This window comes from Pollachius pollachius (genome assembly GCF_949987615.1).
Source record: "Pollachius pollachius genome assembly, chromosome: 10".
NCBI classification, from domain to species: domain Eukaryota; kingdom Metazoa; phylum Chordata; class Actinopteri; order Gadiformes; family Gadidae; genus Pollachius; species Pollachius pollachius.
The window spans coordinates 3865598-3884369 of record NC_136943.1 but is presented as its reverse complement, the minus strand read 5'-3'; the positions used below and the strand labels follow the sequence as shown (position 1 = coordinate 3884369).

Sequence of the window (18772 nt, the reverse complement as noted above, 5' to 3'; positions counted from 1 at the left end):
TGGTCCTGAGACCAGCCAGTAGACCGGTCTACCAGGGTCCACTGGTCCTGAGACCGGCCAGTAGACCGGTCTACCAGGGTCCACTGGACCTGAGACAGGCCAGTAGACCCGTCTACTAGGGTCCACTGGTCCTTTGACCAACCAGTAGACCGGTCTACCAGGGTCCACTGGTCCTGAGACCAACCAGTAGACCGGTCTACCAGGGTGGGACTGGTCCTACTGGGATCCAGTAGACTGGTCTACCAGGGGGCTTTGGTACTGGTATACCAGGGTCCTCTGATACTGCTGGTCTACCAGGGGGCTTTGGTACTGGTCCTAGTGGGATCCAGTAGACTGGTCTACCAGGGGGCATTGGTACTGGTCCAACTGGGATCCAGTAGACTGGTCTACCAGGGGGCTTTGGTACTGGTTCTACTGGGATCCAGTAGACTGGTCTACCAGAGGGCTTTGGTACTGGCCCTACTGGGATCCAGTAGACTGGTCTACCAGGGGGCTTTGGTACTGGTATAGCTATGGATTAAGATGGGACAGATGTTTTGGCAAATGCTGCTCCAGCCTATAGAAATGAGAAGAAAGGCCAGTGGTGAAGAACCACCACTGGCCAGACGACCACGGTGTCTGGGGGAGTCAGGAGAACCTCCTCTATGTAGAGAAAGGAGAACCTCCTCTATATAGACAGGAGAACCTCCTATATGTAGACAGGAGAACCTCCTCTATGTAGACAGGAGAAACACCTATATGTAGAGACAGGAGAACCTCCTCCATGTAGACAGGATAACCTCCTGTATCTACAGACAGGAGAACATCCTCTATGTAGAGAAAGGAGAACCTCCTCTATGTAGTCAGGAGAACCTCTATGTACAGACAGGAGAACCTCCTCTATGTACAGAGCTACTTATCTCTCCTAAACACTACCCGACACACAGATGGATGCGCCTTGAAAAATGTCACATATAAACCCAAAATACTTTTATAAAATCATGCAGGAAATGTTGTAGAGCCTCAGCTGGTTGAAGATACTGGAGCAATGATCACGTTCAGAAGATCATGTTCATGTTCAGAAGATCTCGTTCAGGAGATCATGTTCATGTTCAGAGGATCTCGTTCAGGAGATCATGTTCATGTTCAGAAGATCTCGTTCAGGAGATCATGTTCATTTTCAGAAGATCTCGTTCAGAAGATATCATTCAGAAGATCTCGCTCAGGAGATCATGTTCAGGTTCAGAAGATCTCGTTCAGAAGATCTCATTCAGGAGGTACGGTCCAGTAGATCTCGTTCAGGAGGTACGGTCATGTTCTGGGAAGTCAACATGGAGGACTCAGTGTCTCGCTGGTGTGGAGAATTACAACATGGTGCAACGGATCAGAAAAATAAGCAAAATACCAACAGACTATAAACACAATTCAAGATCTGCTTGAATTCACAACATGGGCGATAAAACACCAGCGTCCGTGGAGCGGAGGTCCAGAGACGGGAACAGAGACAGGCCACTGAGTTTCCAATAAAAATGCAAATGTATTCAACAGGGTCTTAGTCGGCCTGCGATGCAGAAACACAACTCCACTGAAGCCATGCCCCTCAGGGTGGCCATGTGACCTGCAGATCCACCAATCACATGGGCTGGCTTTTCTAGAGTCTCAAAAGTTCCTGGAGGGAAATGTCCAAGAGATTCGTTACAAAACGTTCTGGTTCCACCGGGTAGATTCACGCAGGAGCAGACAGGAAGTAGTCTCGGGGGGGGTATTGCTGCCAGCTGATCCTCTGGAGAGGGTCACTAGACTGACCCTCTGATACCAGAGGTTACTGGGAGGGGGCTACTGGGAGGGCTGGGGGCCGGCGGTTTCGGGCTTGGTGTCCTGGGGGGGGTGGGCCTTAGAGCCCCAGGGGCTGTTGTTCCCCAGGGCGGGGGAGCCGCTGAAGTCGTCCTCGTCGTCCAGGCCGTTGGACGCGTCGTACTGCGTGTTCTCCAGACGCGTGATCAGACGCTCGTCCTCGTCGCCGAACTCCCCCCCCATCAGGGTGGGCTCGCCCACCACCATCACGTCCTAAGGGAGGAGAACACACCAGTAAGGACCAGTTAGGACAAGTTAGGACCAGTTAGGACCAGTTAGGACCAGGTGAGACCAGTTAGGACCAGTAAGGACCTCTTAGGACCAGCTTGGTCCAGTTCAGACAAGTTAGGAACATTTAGGACCAGTTCAGACCAGTTAGGACCAGTTAGGACCAGTTAGAACCAGTTCAGACCAGTTAGAACCAGTCACGAAAAGTTAGGACCAGTTCAGACCAGTTAGGACCAATTAGGACATGTTAGGACCAGTTAGGAACAGTTAAGCAAGGCAAGGCAAGGCAAGGCAACTATATTTCTATAGCCCTTTTCATACTCGAGGCAGACTCAAAGTGTTTCCCATAGAAACATAGTCATATAATAAAATAAAATAATAGATACGTAAAAGAAAACATAGGCAAAGTTAAAAAATGCATTGTATGAACAGTCTCTCTGGCATCAGATCAACAGTCTCTCTGATACCCACGTATCAGAGGGAATCCAACGCGACCTGAAAGAACTTGGTCCTTTCTCTGGGACTCCAACCCAGATTCTAGGACCCTAACCCAGACAGAACTCGGGTCTCAAACTCTAATCCTTTATTTCTCTGATACTCACGTCGGGACTCCAACCAGACCTAAAGGAACTTGGTCCTTTCTCTGGGACTCCAACCCAGATTCTAGGACTCTCACCCAGACAGAACTCAGGTCTCATACCCTTATCCTTTACTTCACCAAACAGCGTATCTCCAACAGTGCTCAGAATACCAACACAAAAAACTATCTCTCTGGTATCAGATCATGTATCTCTCTCGTATCAGATCAACAGTCTCTCTGGTAGCAGATCATGTATCTCTCTGGTATCCAATCAACATTCCCTCTGGTATCAGATCAAGTATCTCTCTTGTATCAGAACAGCATTCTTTCTGGAATCAGATCATGTATACAGTAGCAGTTAAAACACAAACACACAAATGCACATACACACATAATCCTAGGAGATGAAGATGAAGAGGATGGTTGGAGACCCGCCCGCTGTCAATAAACCAACACTCTTATCCTTAATAAGCCAAATTAATTAAGGAGAGCTTTTCAGCTAAATGACTGAATATCCACACTGATTTGTCAATTAGCATAGCTTATTAACTCATTAGCTTGGAGCGTGCTGATTGCTAACAGGCCCATCGTCACCATCTGGTCCGGGAGGAGTTCTGCCAGACCCCCCCCCACTCCCCTCTCCACCGACTACCCTCTCAGACCTCCATGCTAACAACCTTCTGCTAACATGCTAACAGCCTGTGGCTAGCCAGGGAATGCGCACGTGCTAATTGATAGCCAATTATAAACGTCTACTTGTCCACACAGTGCAGTGCTGCGTTAGCGGTTAACGGTTAGCGTTAGCCTCTGCAAAGCTAGGAGGAATCCTACTGTTCTGTCAGTAAACCAAGGGAAATTGTTAAACATTGTGGGAAAGATTTTTCTCTCTCTCTTCCTCTCTCCCTCCCCCATCTATCTATCTATCTATCTCTCTCTCTCTCTGTATATTTTCTAAAAAAAAAGAAAGATTAGAAAACAAAATTGTTAAACATTATGGGATATATTCTCTCTCTCTCTCTCTCTCTCTCTCTCTCTCTCTCTCTCTCTCTCTCTCTCTCTCTCTCTCTCTCTCTCTCTCTCTCTCTCTCTCTCTCTCTCTATCTCTCTCTCTCTCTCTCTCTCTCTCCCCATTAGGGGGAGCTGTTGATTCAGGGTGAACTCAGTAGAGAAGGTTCTGAAATGCAGGAGCCAACTTATCAGCAGTTGACTCTGTGTACTGTTTATATTAAGCCGTCGGGCTAGCACAAGCTAACTTATAAGCATTGATAGAGCTCTTATATAGATATTATATCCATACATACTTACTGTCTCTATTGTTCTCAACCGTCCACCATAACTTCACTCTGCTGCTCTTTTTTATTCAATTCATACCATTTCCATTCCATCTATTTATTTCCATCATACGCTTTACTGTATTTCCTATGAACGTATTTCCTATGGCGTTCCAAGCATTCTTATAATATATATAAATAAGTTTATCTCTAAATATGAATATATATATATATATATATATATCCAAATATGAATATATATATATATATAAATATGAATATCTCTAAATAGAAATAGAAATATATAAAACGGAATATCTCTTAATATGAATATATATAAATATATTTATATATTTAAATATATATATAAATATGAATATATATAAATTTGAATATAAGTCTGAATAGATATGTATATATATACATATGAATAAGAAGGAGGATGTTAGTAGAATTGTCTCTGGGGAACCCCGCACTTCAGCTTAATACCAGTATCCTCTTCCTGCCTGTGTCCTGTAGGGGGCACTGTTACACAGTAGTGTTAGGGGGCTCCCCTCTCCTCCTCCCCCCCTCCACCCCTCTCCTCCTCCCCTCTCCTCCCCCCCCCCCCCCCCCCCCCCCCGGCTGTGAGGGGGGGGGGGGGGAGGGGCAGGAGCCGCTCCTCATTGCTATGGGGCTCACGTAGGCTGCTGTTCCGCCACAAACGAACAACTTCTCAGACAAAGACGCCAACCCAGCAACATATGTAGCGTAGCATGTTGCTAGCCCAGCAACATATGTAGCATAGCATGTTGCTAGCGCACCATGTTGCTAGCGCAGCTCCAGACACGCCTGACATGAAGCATGTGTCCACGGACGTGTGTGCGTGGGTGTTTTTGTGTTGTGTGTGTGTGTGGGAGGGGTGTGTGTGTGTGTGTGTGTGTGTGTGTGTGTGTGTGTGTGTGTGTGTGTGTGTGTGTGTTATTCAGATAGAGATGATAATGAGGGCGGGCTCTGGGCCAAACTGTTTCCTGTTTATGAAGAGTTTATGAGAGAATGAGAGAGAAGGAAAGAGAGGAGAGAAGAAGAGAGAAAAGGTTAGCGAAAAGGAGAGAAAGAGAGAAGGAGAGAAGGAGAGAGAGAAGGAGAGAAGGAAAGAGGAGGGAGAGAAGGAGAAAAGGAGAGAGAGAAGGAGAGAGAGGGAGAGAAAGAGAAAAGGAGAGAGGGAAGGGCAGAAGGAGAGAGAGAAGTATAAAGAGATTGAGAAAGGTAAAGAGAGAAGGAGAGATGGAGAGATAGTAGAGAAGGAGAGAGAGAAGGAAAGAATGAGAGAGGGAAAAAGAGAAGAAGAGAGAGAGAGAGAATGAGAGAGGGAAGGAGAGAGAGAGAAGGAGAGAGGGAAGGAGAGAAAGAGAGAGAAGGAGAGAGGGAAGGAGAGAAGGAAAACTCAAAAAATTTACAATTTTTTTTTACTGTTATCAGTAAATCGATCAATAATGCTCGCTACTGACGCTAGAATGAGTGTAAACTAAGTACTATTTAATATCTTTTCATAATAAGGACTTATTATGAATGGGATAACTATTATTCATGTTTAGTACTTACAGTTCAGACTAGTGGATGGAGGGAAGTTGTGAACCAGTGGGCTGTTAGCTTAGCATTAGCTCCACAGTCAGCACTAGATGTTTTATAAAGTTATATTTAGAATGTTTCAGTGTTTCGATGCACTAGAGAGAGCAGGAAGTGACCTACACCAGGCAGACGGGGAGGGGCTTGATGCTTACAGGTACCTGACTGGAGAGGCTGAAATTGGAGGCGGGGCTTCTCTTTTTCCCAGCAGCCCCGGCGGCGCTGTTGGCGCTGCTGGCCGAGTTCTTCCTTTTTCTCCTCTTGGTGGCGGGGGGCCGGGCCGGTTCAGCCTTAGCCCGACCTGACGTCACATGACCAGAGCATCAATAACATGACATAACATAACCAGAGCATCAATAACATGACCAGAGCATGAATAACACAACATAACATAACATGACCAGAGCATGAATAACACAACATAACATAACATGACCAGAGCATGAATAACATGACATTACATGACCAGAGCATTAATAACATGACATAACATGACCAGAACATGAATAATGCAAAATATTATAACCAGAGCATGAATAACATGACATAACATGAACAAAGCATGAATAACACAACATAACATATCATGATTAGAGCATGAATAAAATGACATAATATGACCAGAGCATTAATAACATAACATAACATGACCAGAGCATTAATAACATAACATAACATGACCAGAGCATTAATAACATAACATAACAGGGCTGGTTGGGTGGGGGAGGAGGGGGGAAGAGACAGGGGGAGAGGGCTGGGTGGGGGAGGAGGGGGAGGGGAATGGTTCAGAGCTGGGGGAGGGTGGGGAGGTAGAGGAGGAGGAAGGTTAGGGCTGGGGGAATGGTCTGGAGGTGTAGGGGGAGGTGAGAGGAGGGAGAGGGGGGGGAGGGGGGGAGGAGGGAGGAGGGAGAGAGGGGGGGAGGGGGGGAGGAGGGAGGAGGGAGAGGGGAGAGAGGGGGGGCAGTAATAACAGCAGAGCAGATAGAACCACCGTGGTCACAACAAGCATGGGAGCACGCGCGCACACACACACACACACACACACGCACGCACGCACACACACACACACGCACGCACGCACACACACACACGCACGCACGCACGCACACACACACGCCTGCACATCTACAGCGCACACACACACACACGGACAGACAGGAGGACAGAAAAACAGACAGGAGGACAGACAGACAGCAGGACAGACAGACAGACAGACAGACAGACAGGAGGACAGACAGACAGACAGACAGACAGGAGGACAGACAGACAGACAGGAGGAAAGACAGACAGACAGGAGGACAGAGAGGGGGATAGAGAGACAGACAGGAAGATAGAATAGACAGACAGGAGGACAGACAGACAGACAGGAGGACAGACAGACAGCAGGACAGACAGACAGACAGACAGGAGGACAGACAGACAGACAGACAGGAGGACAGACAGACAGACAGGAGGACAGAGAGGGGGATAGAGAGACAGACAGGAAGATAGAATAGACAGACAGGAGGACAGACAGACAGACAGGAGGACAGACAGACAGCAGGACAGACAGACAGACAGACAGACAGACAGACAGACAGGAGGACAGACAGACAGACAGGAGGAAAGACAGACAGACAGGAGGACAGAGAGGGGGCCAGACAGGCTCCTCATTTTAGTCGCGGTGTAATTGCCATGTTTGCATTATTAATACTATCATAATGATAAATGGTAATATATATATATATATATATATTGTTTTTATTGATTCATTCTCTGAGAACTGAGTGGAGCATTCATGACAATCGCCCCAAAACCAGGAGCCCACTAACACCCCCCCTGATACCCTACCAACCAGACGCAGACCCCCCCTGATACCCTACCAACCAGACCCAGTACCCCCCTGATACCCTACCAACTAGACCCAGTACCCCCCTGATACCCTACCAACCAGACCCAGTACCCCCCTGATACCCTACCAACCAGACCCAGTACCCCCCTGATACCCTACCAACCAGACCCAGTACCCCCCTGATACCCTACCAACCAGACCCAGTACCCCCCTGATACCCTACCAACCAGACCCAGTACCCCCCTGATACCCTACCAACCAGACCCAGACCCCCCTGATACCCTACCAACCAGACCCAGTACCCCCCTGATACCCTACCAACCAGACCCAGTACCCCCCTGATACCCTACCAACCAGACCCAGTACCCCCCTGATACCCTACCAACCAGACGCAGTACCCCCCAGACCCAGACTCCCTAGAGCCAGACCCCCCAGACCCAGACCCAGAACCCAGACCCAGAACCCAGACCCAGAACCCAGACCCAGAACCCAGACCCAGAACCCAGACCCAGACCCAGAACCCAACCAGACCCAGACCCAGAACCCAACCAGACCCAGACTCCCTAGAGCAGGACCCCCCAGACCCAGACCCAACAGACCCAGACCCCAACCAGACCCAGAACCCAATCAGACCAAGACCCCCTAGAGCCAGACCCCCCAGACCCAGACCTCCCAGAACCAGACCCCCTAGAACCAGACCCAGACACAGACACAGACCCCCTAGACCCAGACCCAATATGCCCCCAGGGGTCCTATCTAACCTATTAACATATCAACCCCCCCACCCCATCACACATCACCCCCCACAATACTGTAGTAGAACTAAGGAAATCATCACCTTTTTTGTGACTTGTGGGGAATATTTCGGTTTTGAAGTTCTGCGGGTGTCCAGCTGTGGAACCAAGAGCAGGAGTCAGTGGAGAGAGAAGATGATAGTTTGGTTCTTTACCTTCTTTAGAACGTCAGGTAGGAGAAGTTGAACTCACTTAACCACCGGTGAGCTTTAAAGGCTCGACTATAACGGAAACAAAGATGACTCCACTATCTCAGGTCCCTAAACCATGACTCCACTATCTCAGGTCCCTAAACCATGACTCCACTATCTCAGGTCCCTAAACCATGACTCCACTATCTCAGGTCCCTAAACCATGACTCCACTATCTCAGGTCCCTAAACCATGACTCCACTATCTCAGGTCCCTAAACCATGACTCCACTATCTCAGGTCCCTAAACCATGACTCCACTATCTCAGGACCCTAAACCATGACTCCACTATCTCAGGTCCCTAAACCATGACTCCACTATCTCATGTCCCTAAACCATGACTCCACTATCTCAGGTCCCTAAACCATGACTCCACTATCTCAGGTCCCTAAACATGACTCTACTATCTCAGGTCCCTAAACCATGACTCCACTATCTCAGGTCCCTAAACCATGACTCCACTATCTCAGGTCCCTAAACCATGACTCCACTATCTCAGGTCCCTAAACCATGACTCCACTATCTCAGGTCCCTAAACCATGACTCCACTATCTCAGGTCCCTAAACCATGACTCCACTATCTCAGGTCCCTAAACCATGACTCCACTATCTCAGGTCCCTAAACATGACTCTACTATCTCAGGTCCCTAAACCATGACTCCACTATCTCAGGTCCCTAAACCATGACTCCACTTTCTCAGGTCCCTAAACCATGACTCCACTATCTCAGGTCCCTAAACCATGACTCCACTATCTCAGGACCCTAAACCATGACTCCACTATCTCAGGACCCTAAACCATGACTCTACTATCTCAGGTCCCTAAACCATGACTCCACTATCTCAGGTCCCTAAACCATGACTCCACTATCTCAGGTCCCTAAACCATGACTCCACTATCTCAGGTCCCTAAACCATGACTCCACTATCTCAGGACCCTAAACCATGACTCCTCTATCTCAGGTCCCTAAACCATGACTCCACTATCTCAGGTCCCTAAACCATGACTCCACTATCTCAGGTCCCTAAACCATGACTCCACTATCTCAGGTCCCTAAACCATGACTCCACTATCTCAGGTCCCTAAACCATGACTCCACTATCTCAGGTCCCTAAACCATGACTCCACTATCTCAGGTCCCTAAACCATGACTCTACTAACCCAGGGTCTCCTGCTCCCTAAAGACCTCCATGACGAGATGTTTAGAGCTAAACCAGCAGATCCTCATGCAGAAGCCACTGTCGGTTCCTGGGGAGAGAGAGGTGATGTTCACCCCCTCACAGAGACGTGATTTAGATGTCTTTGGGATCAACAAGCGATAGCTCACAGTGAGCCTCACAACAAGGCAACAGGAGATCGCTGAGTCTCACACCGAGGCCTGTGGTTACGGCCTTCCCCTCTTTGACCCCTGAACCCCGCTGGGTCGCTGACAGACAGCTGGGATAAAGCTATTGTCTTCTTCTGCTGTCCTAAAGCGCCTTCCTTCCACGCTCAAATTGTGACGCACTAAAATCACTTCCATTTCCACCAAAAACAGAACTTATCGGAGTGTAAATACATCAGAGTTTCCTTCCTGCTGAAATTCAGAGCGGCTTCCTGTCCGGAGAAGAATAGCAGGAAGTGAGCTCCTGCAGATAAGAGTCGGAGCGTCCAGAAGAATCTCCGTTTAGGATGGGGGGGGGGGGGATGGAGGAAACAAGTCAACCACACCACAAATATTTTCATCCCAGAACCGACAAATAAAACCAAAACAGAAAAGGCTGTATGAGCAACTCGGTCTGACCTTTGAACTTTGAAACCAATTATTTTTATTAATTGGCCTCCGTCCAGTTAATCTGAATAAAGTGTGAGACCAGAGGTCTGTTCAGCGCTCGGATGAACACTGACTCCGCAGACACAAGCTGAAGATGAATGCAAAGACAACATCTCCTCTGACTCCTCCCCCTCCTGGCCTCCTGACTCCTCCCCCTCCGGACTCAAACTCCAGCCTGTAATCAAAGCCTGTAAACAGCAGGCTTACACCTCGAGGCCACTGATGGGCCTGAGGTCAACCAACAGCGCAGCTAGAGAAGGAACCTGACCCAGACCCTGGGGGACCACAAGGTCTACCTGACCCACTAGGGGAACCTTGGGGACCACAAGGTCTACCTGACCCACTAGGGGAACCCGGGGGACCACAAGGTCTACCTGATCCACTAGGGGACCACGAGGTCTACCTGATCCACTAGGGGACCACGAGGTCTACCTGATCCACTGGGGGAATACGAGGTCTACCTGATCCACTAGGGGAACCTGGGGGACCACAAGGTCTACCTGACACACTAGGGGACCACGAGGTCTACCTGATCCACTAGGGGACCACGAGGTCTACCTGATCCACTGGGGGAATACGAGGTCTACCTGATCCACTAGGGGACCACGAGGTCTACCTGACCCACTAGGGGACCACGAGGTCTACCTGATCCACTAGCAGGTCCTGGGGGACCACCAGTACACCTACCTGGGGGAGCCACCATGCGCTGCCACTTCTGGAACAGGCAGGTCTTCAGACAGTCTCGTGGGCTCAGGTTGTAGGACTTGTGTCTGGACATCAGCTCCTGCATCGGCTCCAGGATGACGCAGAGCTGGAACACAGAACCAGGGGTCAGACACGAGGACAGAGAACCATGAACCCATGAGAACCACCAGACCACGGAACATAGAACCAGGGGTCAGACACGAGGACAGAGAACCATGAACCCATGAGAACCGACAGACCACGGAACATAGAACCACCAGATCCAACAGATCCACCAGAACCACCCGAACCACCAGACCCACCAGACCCACCAGACCCACCAGAACCACCAGACCCACCAGAACCACCAGACCCACCAGAACCCCCAGACCAACCAGATCCACCAGACCCACCAGAACCCCCAGACCAACCAGATCCACCAGACCCACCAGAACCACCAGACCCACCAGAACCCCCAGACCAACCAGGGTTAGCCTCAGGGTTCAAACACCCATAATAAGACATTGATGGAAAACATCTGAAGCACTAAGCTACACTACTTTTGAAATAATAAAAAGCCATAATACTGAATTTGCTGAACAATATTCATAATATAGATATTTTCAATCATAAATATCAGTTTTCATGTTGTTATAAATTTGTATTTATGATTATAATAAAAAAACTTGATTATTTGTATATTTGATTTGATTACTCTGCAATATTTGTAAAACTTTACATGTTAGACTAACTTTGCATATAGCCATGCTGTACATGTTAAACTAACTCTACATGTTAAACTTACAACATGTAAGACTAACTACATATTAGACCAACTCTAAATGTCAGTATAACTATGTGTCAGACTTCCTCTACATGTTAGATTGAGTTTACATGTTAGCCTAACTACGTGTTAGACTAACTCTACATGTTAGATTAACTACACGTTAAACCGACAACATGTTGGGCTGTCTCCATGTTAGGCAGAGGACTCCGTGTTGAGGATCAGATCCTCTGGTTCAGAAGTCATTGTTGCAGGAGTCACTGAAACAACACCATTCATATGCTAGCTCTCTCTCTCTCACTCTCCCTCTCTTCCTGTCTCACTCTCTCCCTCTCTCTGTCTCCCTCTCTCCCTCTCTTCCTGTCTCCCTCTCTCCCTCTCTCTGTCTCCCTCTCTCCATGTCTCCCTCTCTCCCTCTCTCCCTCCCTTCCTGTCTCCCTCTCCCTGTCTCCCTCTCTCTTCCTGTCTCCCTCTCTCCTTCTCTGTCTCCCTGTCTCCCTGTCTCCCTGTCTCCCTGTCTCCCTCTCTTCCTCTCTCCCTCTCTCCCTCTCTCTGTCTTCTTGTTATAATAAGAATTTACGGTATTTCACAATTACAAGACTCAGTGGGGTGCGTTCATTAATGTTATGCTAATTCTCTCTTTCCAATTAATTCCACTCGCTCGTCCCGAGTCGCCCTGCACCCTCCTCGCTCGCCCTCTCCCACTCCTCCCACTTCTCTCCCCTCCCTCCCTCCCTCGCTCCTCTCCCCTCCACCCTCTATATCGCCTGCCTCACTCTCATCTTGCTCCCCCCTTCCCCCTCCCTCCCCCTCCCTCCCCCTGTTGTGCTGTGGGGTGGAGATGCTAGCTGTCAGTCTGCCGCCAAACCAGAGAAATAATGAGGAAATATACAGAGAGAGAGAAAGAGTGAGAGAGAGAGAGAGAGAGAGAGGATAGAGAGAGAGAGAGAAAGAGTGAGAGAGAGAGAGAGAGAGAGAGAGGTAGGGAGAGAGAGAGCGAGAGAAAAAGGGGAAGAGAGAGAGGGAGAGAGAGAGAGGGTGAGAGAGAGAAAGAGAGATAGAGGGAGAGAGAGAGGGGAGAGAGAGGGAGAGAGATATGGAAGAGAAAATAGGAAGAGCAAGAGATATGGAGAGAGAGCAAAATATAGGAAGAGAGTGAGTAAGGGATATAAAAGAGGGAGAACAAGGGAGAGAGAGAGAGAGAGGAGAGAGAGGCGAGGGAGAGGAGAGAGAGAGAGAGAGAGAGACAGAGACAAGAGACAGAGAGACAGAGAGACAGAGAGAGAGAGAGAGAGAGAGAGAGAGGAGAGGCGAGAGAGAGAGGAGAGAGAAAGAGGAACCGGCACAAGTCTCTCTTCTGCCTCTGTTGCCCACGCTGTATTTAAATTAACTCACCGACCACCAAGCCTGGAAAATCTCAAAACCAAACACAACCCCAACACACTGTTATAACCTCAACACACCACCAGTACACATAAATAACCACAACACACCACCAGTACACATAAATAACCTCAACACACCACCAGTACACATATATAACCACAACACACCACCAGTACACTGTTATAACCACCAATACATTGGATCTATACAGTTATGTATAAACATATTTGTATACACTACTTATATAATATTAATATTCTATATATATATATATTCTATATTTTATATCTTACCTGGAGGTAGTTGTTATGTCATGTGTGTATATATGTATATATACACGTATCTATGTATATATATGTGTATAGATGTAGATCTAGGTATATCTAGGTATAGATGTATATATATGTGTATATCTAGGTATAGATGTATATATATGTGTATATCTAGGTATAGATGTATATATATTTGTATATCTAGGTATATATGTATATTTACGTGTATATCTAGGTATATATGTATATTTATGTGTATATCTTGGTGTATCTATAAGGCGATGGGTGCTCACCCGGAGGTAGTTGAGTGTGAAGCTGGTCAGTCCCATACGCGTGATGTTCTTGGAGAGCTGCTCCAGGACCTGGGGCTCCTGGGCCTGAGGGGAGAACCAGGATCACACCAGGATTACATCAGGTCTAGAACCAGGATCACACCAGGTTTACACCAGGATTACACCAGGATTACACCAGGTCTAGAACCAGGATCACACCAGGATTACATCAGGTCTAGAACCAGGATCACACCAGGTTTACACCAGGATTACACCAGGATTACACCAGGTCTAGAACCAGGATCACACCAGGATTACACCAGGATCACACCAGGTCTAGAACCAGGATCACACCAGGATTACATCAGGTCTAGAACCAGGATCACACCAGGTTTACACCAGGTCTAGAACCAGGATCACACCAGGTTTACACCAGGAAAACACCAGGATTTACACCAGGTCTAGAACCAGGATCACACCAGGTTTACACCAGGATTACACCAGGATTACACCAGGTCTAGAACCAGGATCACACCAGGATTACACCAGGATCACACCAGGTCTAGAACCAGGATCACACCAGGATTACATCAGGTCTAGAACCAGGATCACACCAGGTTTACACCAGGTCTAGAACCAGGATCACACCAGGTTTACACCAGGAACACACCAGGATTACACCAGGTCTAGAACTAGGATCACACCGGGATTTCACCAGGTCTAGAACCAGGATCACACCAGGATTACACCAGGTCTAGAACCAGGATCACACCACTGCTGTATTCCGATATCCATACTTCCCGTACTTACTATACTTAGTTTGAGTACATAGGGCGTTCCAATTACGATCGGGGTGAAAAGAAGTGAAAGGATGGTGTACTCAAAACGGTCAAACCGCGGAGCGTGGATCGAGGTACACTTTTGGCACTCAGCGGCAGCCATTTTAGCTACGTATAAATTTCAGTTTGCTTTTCATTTTTTTTGCCATTATTATTATTATTATTATTATTATTATTATTATTATTATTATTATTATTATTATTTGTATTATCAGAAAAATTCCCTCAAGCTGTTAGTAGTTAACGAGCCGTCTTGATGACGTCACCGCGTGGCGGCGTCACCGCCTGATGACGTCACCGCCTGATGATGTCACCACTCACGTGCATGGCCAGGACGCTGCGCGGCACCAGCTCCCGATACTGCCGGATGGTGAAGTGCCAGGTCCGGATCCTCATGAGGTCGTCGAAGGAGAACTCCAGGATCAGCCGGCCCTCCGTGCTCACCTGACGACAGGGGGAGGAGCACGTTAGCTCACAGCTACAGGCTTATACCACCTGATAACAGGGAGAGGAGCACGTTAGCTCAAAGCTACAGGCTAATCCCACCTGATAACATGGGGAGGAGCATGCTAGCTCACAGCTACAGGCTAATAACACCTGATAACATGGGGAGGAGCATGCTAGCTCACAGCTACAGGCTAATAACACCTGATAACATGGGGAGGAGCACGTTAGCTCACAGCTACAGGCTAATCCCACCTGATAACATGGGGAGGAGCACGTTAGCCCACAGCTACAGGCTAATACCACCTGATAACATGGGGAGGAGCACATTAGCCCACAGCTACAGGCTAATACCACCTGATAACATGGGGAGGAGCACGTTAGCCCACAGCTACAGGCTAATACCACCTGATAACAGGTGGGAACACGTTAACGCTAGCTCACAGGTACAGGCTGACACCAGGCTACATGCTAATACTCAACTAGAGGAATATACAAGGCTAAATGCTAATACTAGAAAAAGACTAATAAATAGTTACATGCTACCTCACAATTAGATGCTAATACCCATTACATCATGACAAAATAGGTAGCCTACATGCCAAAACACAATCACATGCTGACTCCCACTAAGGCTAATTAGCATCTAAATGTTAACACATAGCTACACAACTATCTACTAGCGGCTAATACCAAGCTTCATGCTAACACTGAGCTAGAGGCTTATACTTTGCTTCATGCTGACAAATAACTACATGCTACTACTTGGTTTCATGCTCACTCACAGCTAGGGGCTAACAAGCAGATACATGCTGACACCTCGCTATATGCTAATCCCAGAAACAGTCTAACACCCAGCTAAATGCTAACACCAATCTACATGCTAATCAAAAGCAGCAGCAGCTTCACTTAGAAGCGCATCACTTCTACAGAATGCCGCGCGGTTAGCGGTGGAGGTTGAGGAGTTAGCACTGTTAGCGGTGGTGGTGGCTAGGGGTGGAGGAGTTAGCGCTGTTAGCAGTTTTGTAGGAGATGTGTGAAGGAGTTAGCACTGTTAGTGGAGAGGGATGGATGAGTAAGCGCTGTTAGCGGTGGTGGGGGAGATGGGTGGAGGAGTTAGCGCTGTTAGCGGTGGTGGTGGAGAGGGATGGAGGAGTTATCATTGTTAGCGGAATTAGCAGCTAATTATGCTGAATTTATTGGCTCTCATGCAGCCTGAAATAAAATACTGGACTACCTCTAAAGAGAGAGAGAGAGAGAGAGGCTAATAAACAGGTTTTTGGCCCTTCAGCTGAATTCAGAGTTGGCCTCCACGCTTCTCCCCAGTTTGGTTGCTGTGACAACCGGGGTGAGAGACGGAGGAGCGAGCAAAATAAAAAAGAATCTGCTGATTAGTTGGCATGGCAACGGCAAAGATGTAATCCCACCAGACTCACTCTAATCAATGCCCCCAGAGACACACACACACGCACACACACACACATGTACACACACACACACACACACACAATTTACCCTCCACTGTCTGTCTCAACCCCTCACCCTACACTCACCCATTCACCTTACACTCACCCTACACTCATCCATTCACCTTACCCTCACCTTACACTCACACTCTCATCTTATACTCACCCTCTTAGCACATCATCTCACACTCATCTTAGACTCACCTATTCAACTAACCCTCGCCTTACACTCACCCTCTCCCCCTACCTTCACCTTACCCTCACCCTCAAACACCTCACCCTACACTCACCCCGTCACCTTACTCCCACCTTACACTCACCTCTCACCCCTCACCCTACAATCAACCCCTCAACTTACACTCACCCTCTCACCCCTCACCCTATACTTACCCGCACCTTACACTCACCCTCTCACCCCTCACCCTACACACCACCCCTCACCTTACCCTCACCCTCTCACCCCTCACCCTACACTTACCCCCTCACCTTTCCCTCACCCTCTCACCCCTCCCCCTAAACTCACCCCCTCACCTTACCCTCACCCTCTCACCCCTTACCCTACACTTACCCCCTCACCTTACCCTCACCTTTCCCTCACCCTCTCACCCCTCCCCATACACTCACCCCGTCACCTTACCCTCACCCTCTCACCCCTCACCCCTACACTCACCGCATTAAGGCGCTTGTCGCTTCAGAAATGCACAGTGTAGTAAAGACTTCATGCTACTGGTAACTTAGAATCTTATCTGGGCGAATTTATAGCCACTAATCTGCTGATGGCAACTTCCCTTTACAGGGGCTAACTGCTAGCCGCTAGCCAAGCTAAGCTACATCAGGCACAGTCAACACACACTTCAAACTAAGTATATAATCCTCCACTAAAAACATCCTCTATTAACTAAACTGCCGACCTTCCTATTGTTCAGCAATTTTTGTATTTCTTTAACTGACAAGGGTAAGAAGAAAGGATATTTACTTATTCTGGGTAGTATAACTTGTATAGTATGAGCTCAGCACCAGCAGAGAGCAAGTAGTAGTAATAGTATAGCATTAGTAGTAGTAGTAGTAGTAGCAGTAGCGGTAGTAGTTGTTGTAGTGGTAGTGGTAGTGCTATAGTAATATAGTAGTAGTATGGTAGTAGTAATATATGTAAATGTAAATGGACTGCATTTAGATAGCGCTTTTCTAACCATTGACAGAGATAGCGCTTTTCTCCACATTCACCATTCACGGACATATTCACACACCGACGGCGGAGTCAGCCATGCAAGGCGGGAGCAGTTAGGGTGGAGTTTGCTCAAGAACACCTCGACACTCAGCTAGGAGGAGCCGGGGATTGAACCAGCAACCTTCAGGTTACCAGGCAACCCGCTCTACCTCCTAAGCTACTGCTAATAGAAGCATAGAAGTAGTAGTAGTAGTAGTACTAGTAGTATAGTAATACAGTAGTAGTATAGTAGTAGCAGTATAGCAGTAGTGAAATATTAGTAGTATAGTAGTAGTATTGGTAGTAGTAGTAGTGGTATAGTAGTAGTATAGTAGCATAGTGCAAGTAGTTGAAGTAGTAATAGTATAGTAGTAGTATATTAGTATAGTAGTGTAGTAATTATAGTAGTATATTAGAAGTAGTAGTATTAGTAATGGTATAGTAGTAGTATAGTAGTAAAGTAGCAGTAGTAGCATACTAATAGCAGTAGTATAGTAGTAGTAGTAGTGGTATAGTAGTAATAGTATAGTAGTACTAGTAGTAGTACTGTTGACTGAACTGTAACCCCTCCCCAGCTAACACTCCCATGACCAGGAGGTCAGGGTGGAGCAAGGCATGCTGGGTAGTGACCAGGGGGTCAGGGTGGAGCAAGGCATGCTTGGTAGTGACCAGGGGGTCAGGGTGGAACAAGGCATGCTGGGTAGTGACCAGGGGGTCAGGGGGGAGCAAGGCATGCTGGGTATTGACCAGGGGGTCAGGGCAAGGCATGCTGGGTAGTGACCAGGGGGCCAGGGTGGAGAAAGGCATGCTGGGTAGTGACTAGGGGGTCAGGATGGAGCAAGGCATGCTGGGTAGTGACCAGGGGGACAGGGCAAGGCATGCTCGGTAGTGACCAGGGGGTCAGGGTGGAGAAATGCATGCTGGATAGTGACTAGGGGGTCAGGATGGAGCAAGGCATGCTGGGTAGTGAGCAGGGGGTCAGGGTGGAGCAAGGCATGCTGGGTAGTGACCAGCGTTTCAGGGTGGAGCAAGGCATGCTGGGTAGTGAGCAGGGGGTCAGGGTGGTGCAAGGCATGCTGGTTAGTGACCAGGGGGGTTAGGGTGGAGCAAGGCATGCTGGGTAGTGACCGGTGGGGGGCCGAGTCGCCCCCACCTTCTGGGCCGGGTCACCTTGTCAAACCTTCTATGGTACAAAACCCCCTTAGCAACCGACCCCCCTAACTCCTTCCTCCCTCAGCAACAACCACCCACCCCCCGCCCCAGTTGCCT

At 48.2% G+C, this 18772-nt stretch overlaps 1 protein-coding gene across 1 annotated transcript; it reads right to left on the bottom strand.

Moving 5' to 3' along the window:
* Positions 1–133: 133 nt before the first annotated feature.
* ldb2a (LIM domain binding 2a) lies at positions 134–16489 on the bottom strand (the record flags this gene model as incomplete). Its single annotated transcript, XM_079744831.1, has 7 exons — positions 134–2046; positions 5682–5821; positions 8190–8243; positions 10837–10960; positions 13569–13652; positions 14708–14830; positions 16484–16489. 7 exons carry the CDS (start codon positions 16487–16489, stop codon positions 1816–1818), a joined length of 762 nt encoding a protein of 253 aa, XP_079600957.1. The 3' UTR covers positions 134–1815.
* Positions 16490–18772: the final 2283 nt, after the last annotated feature.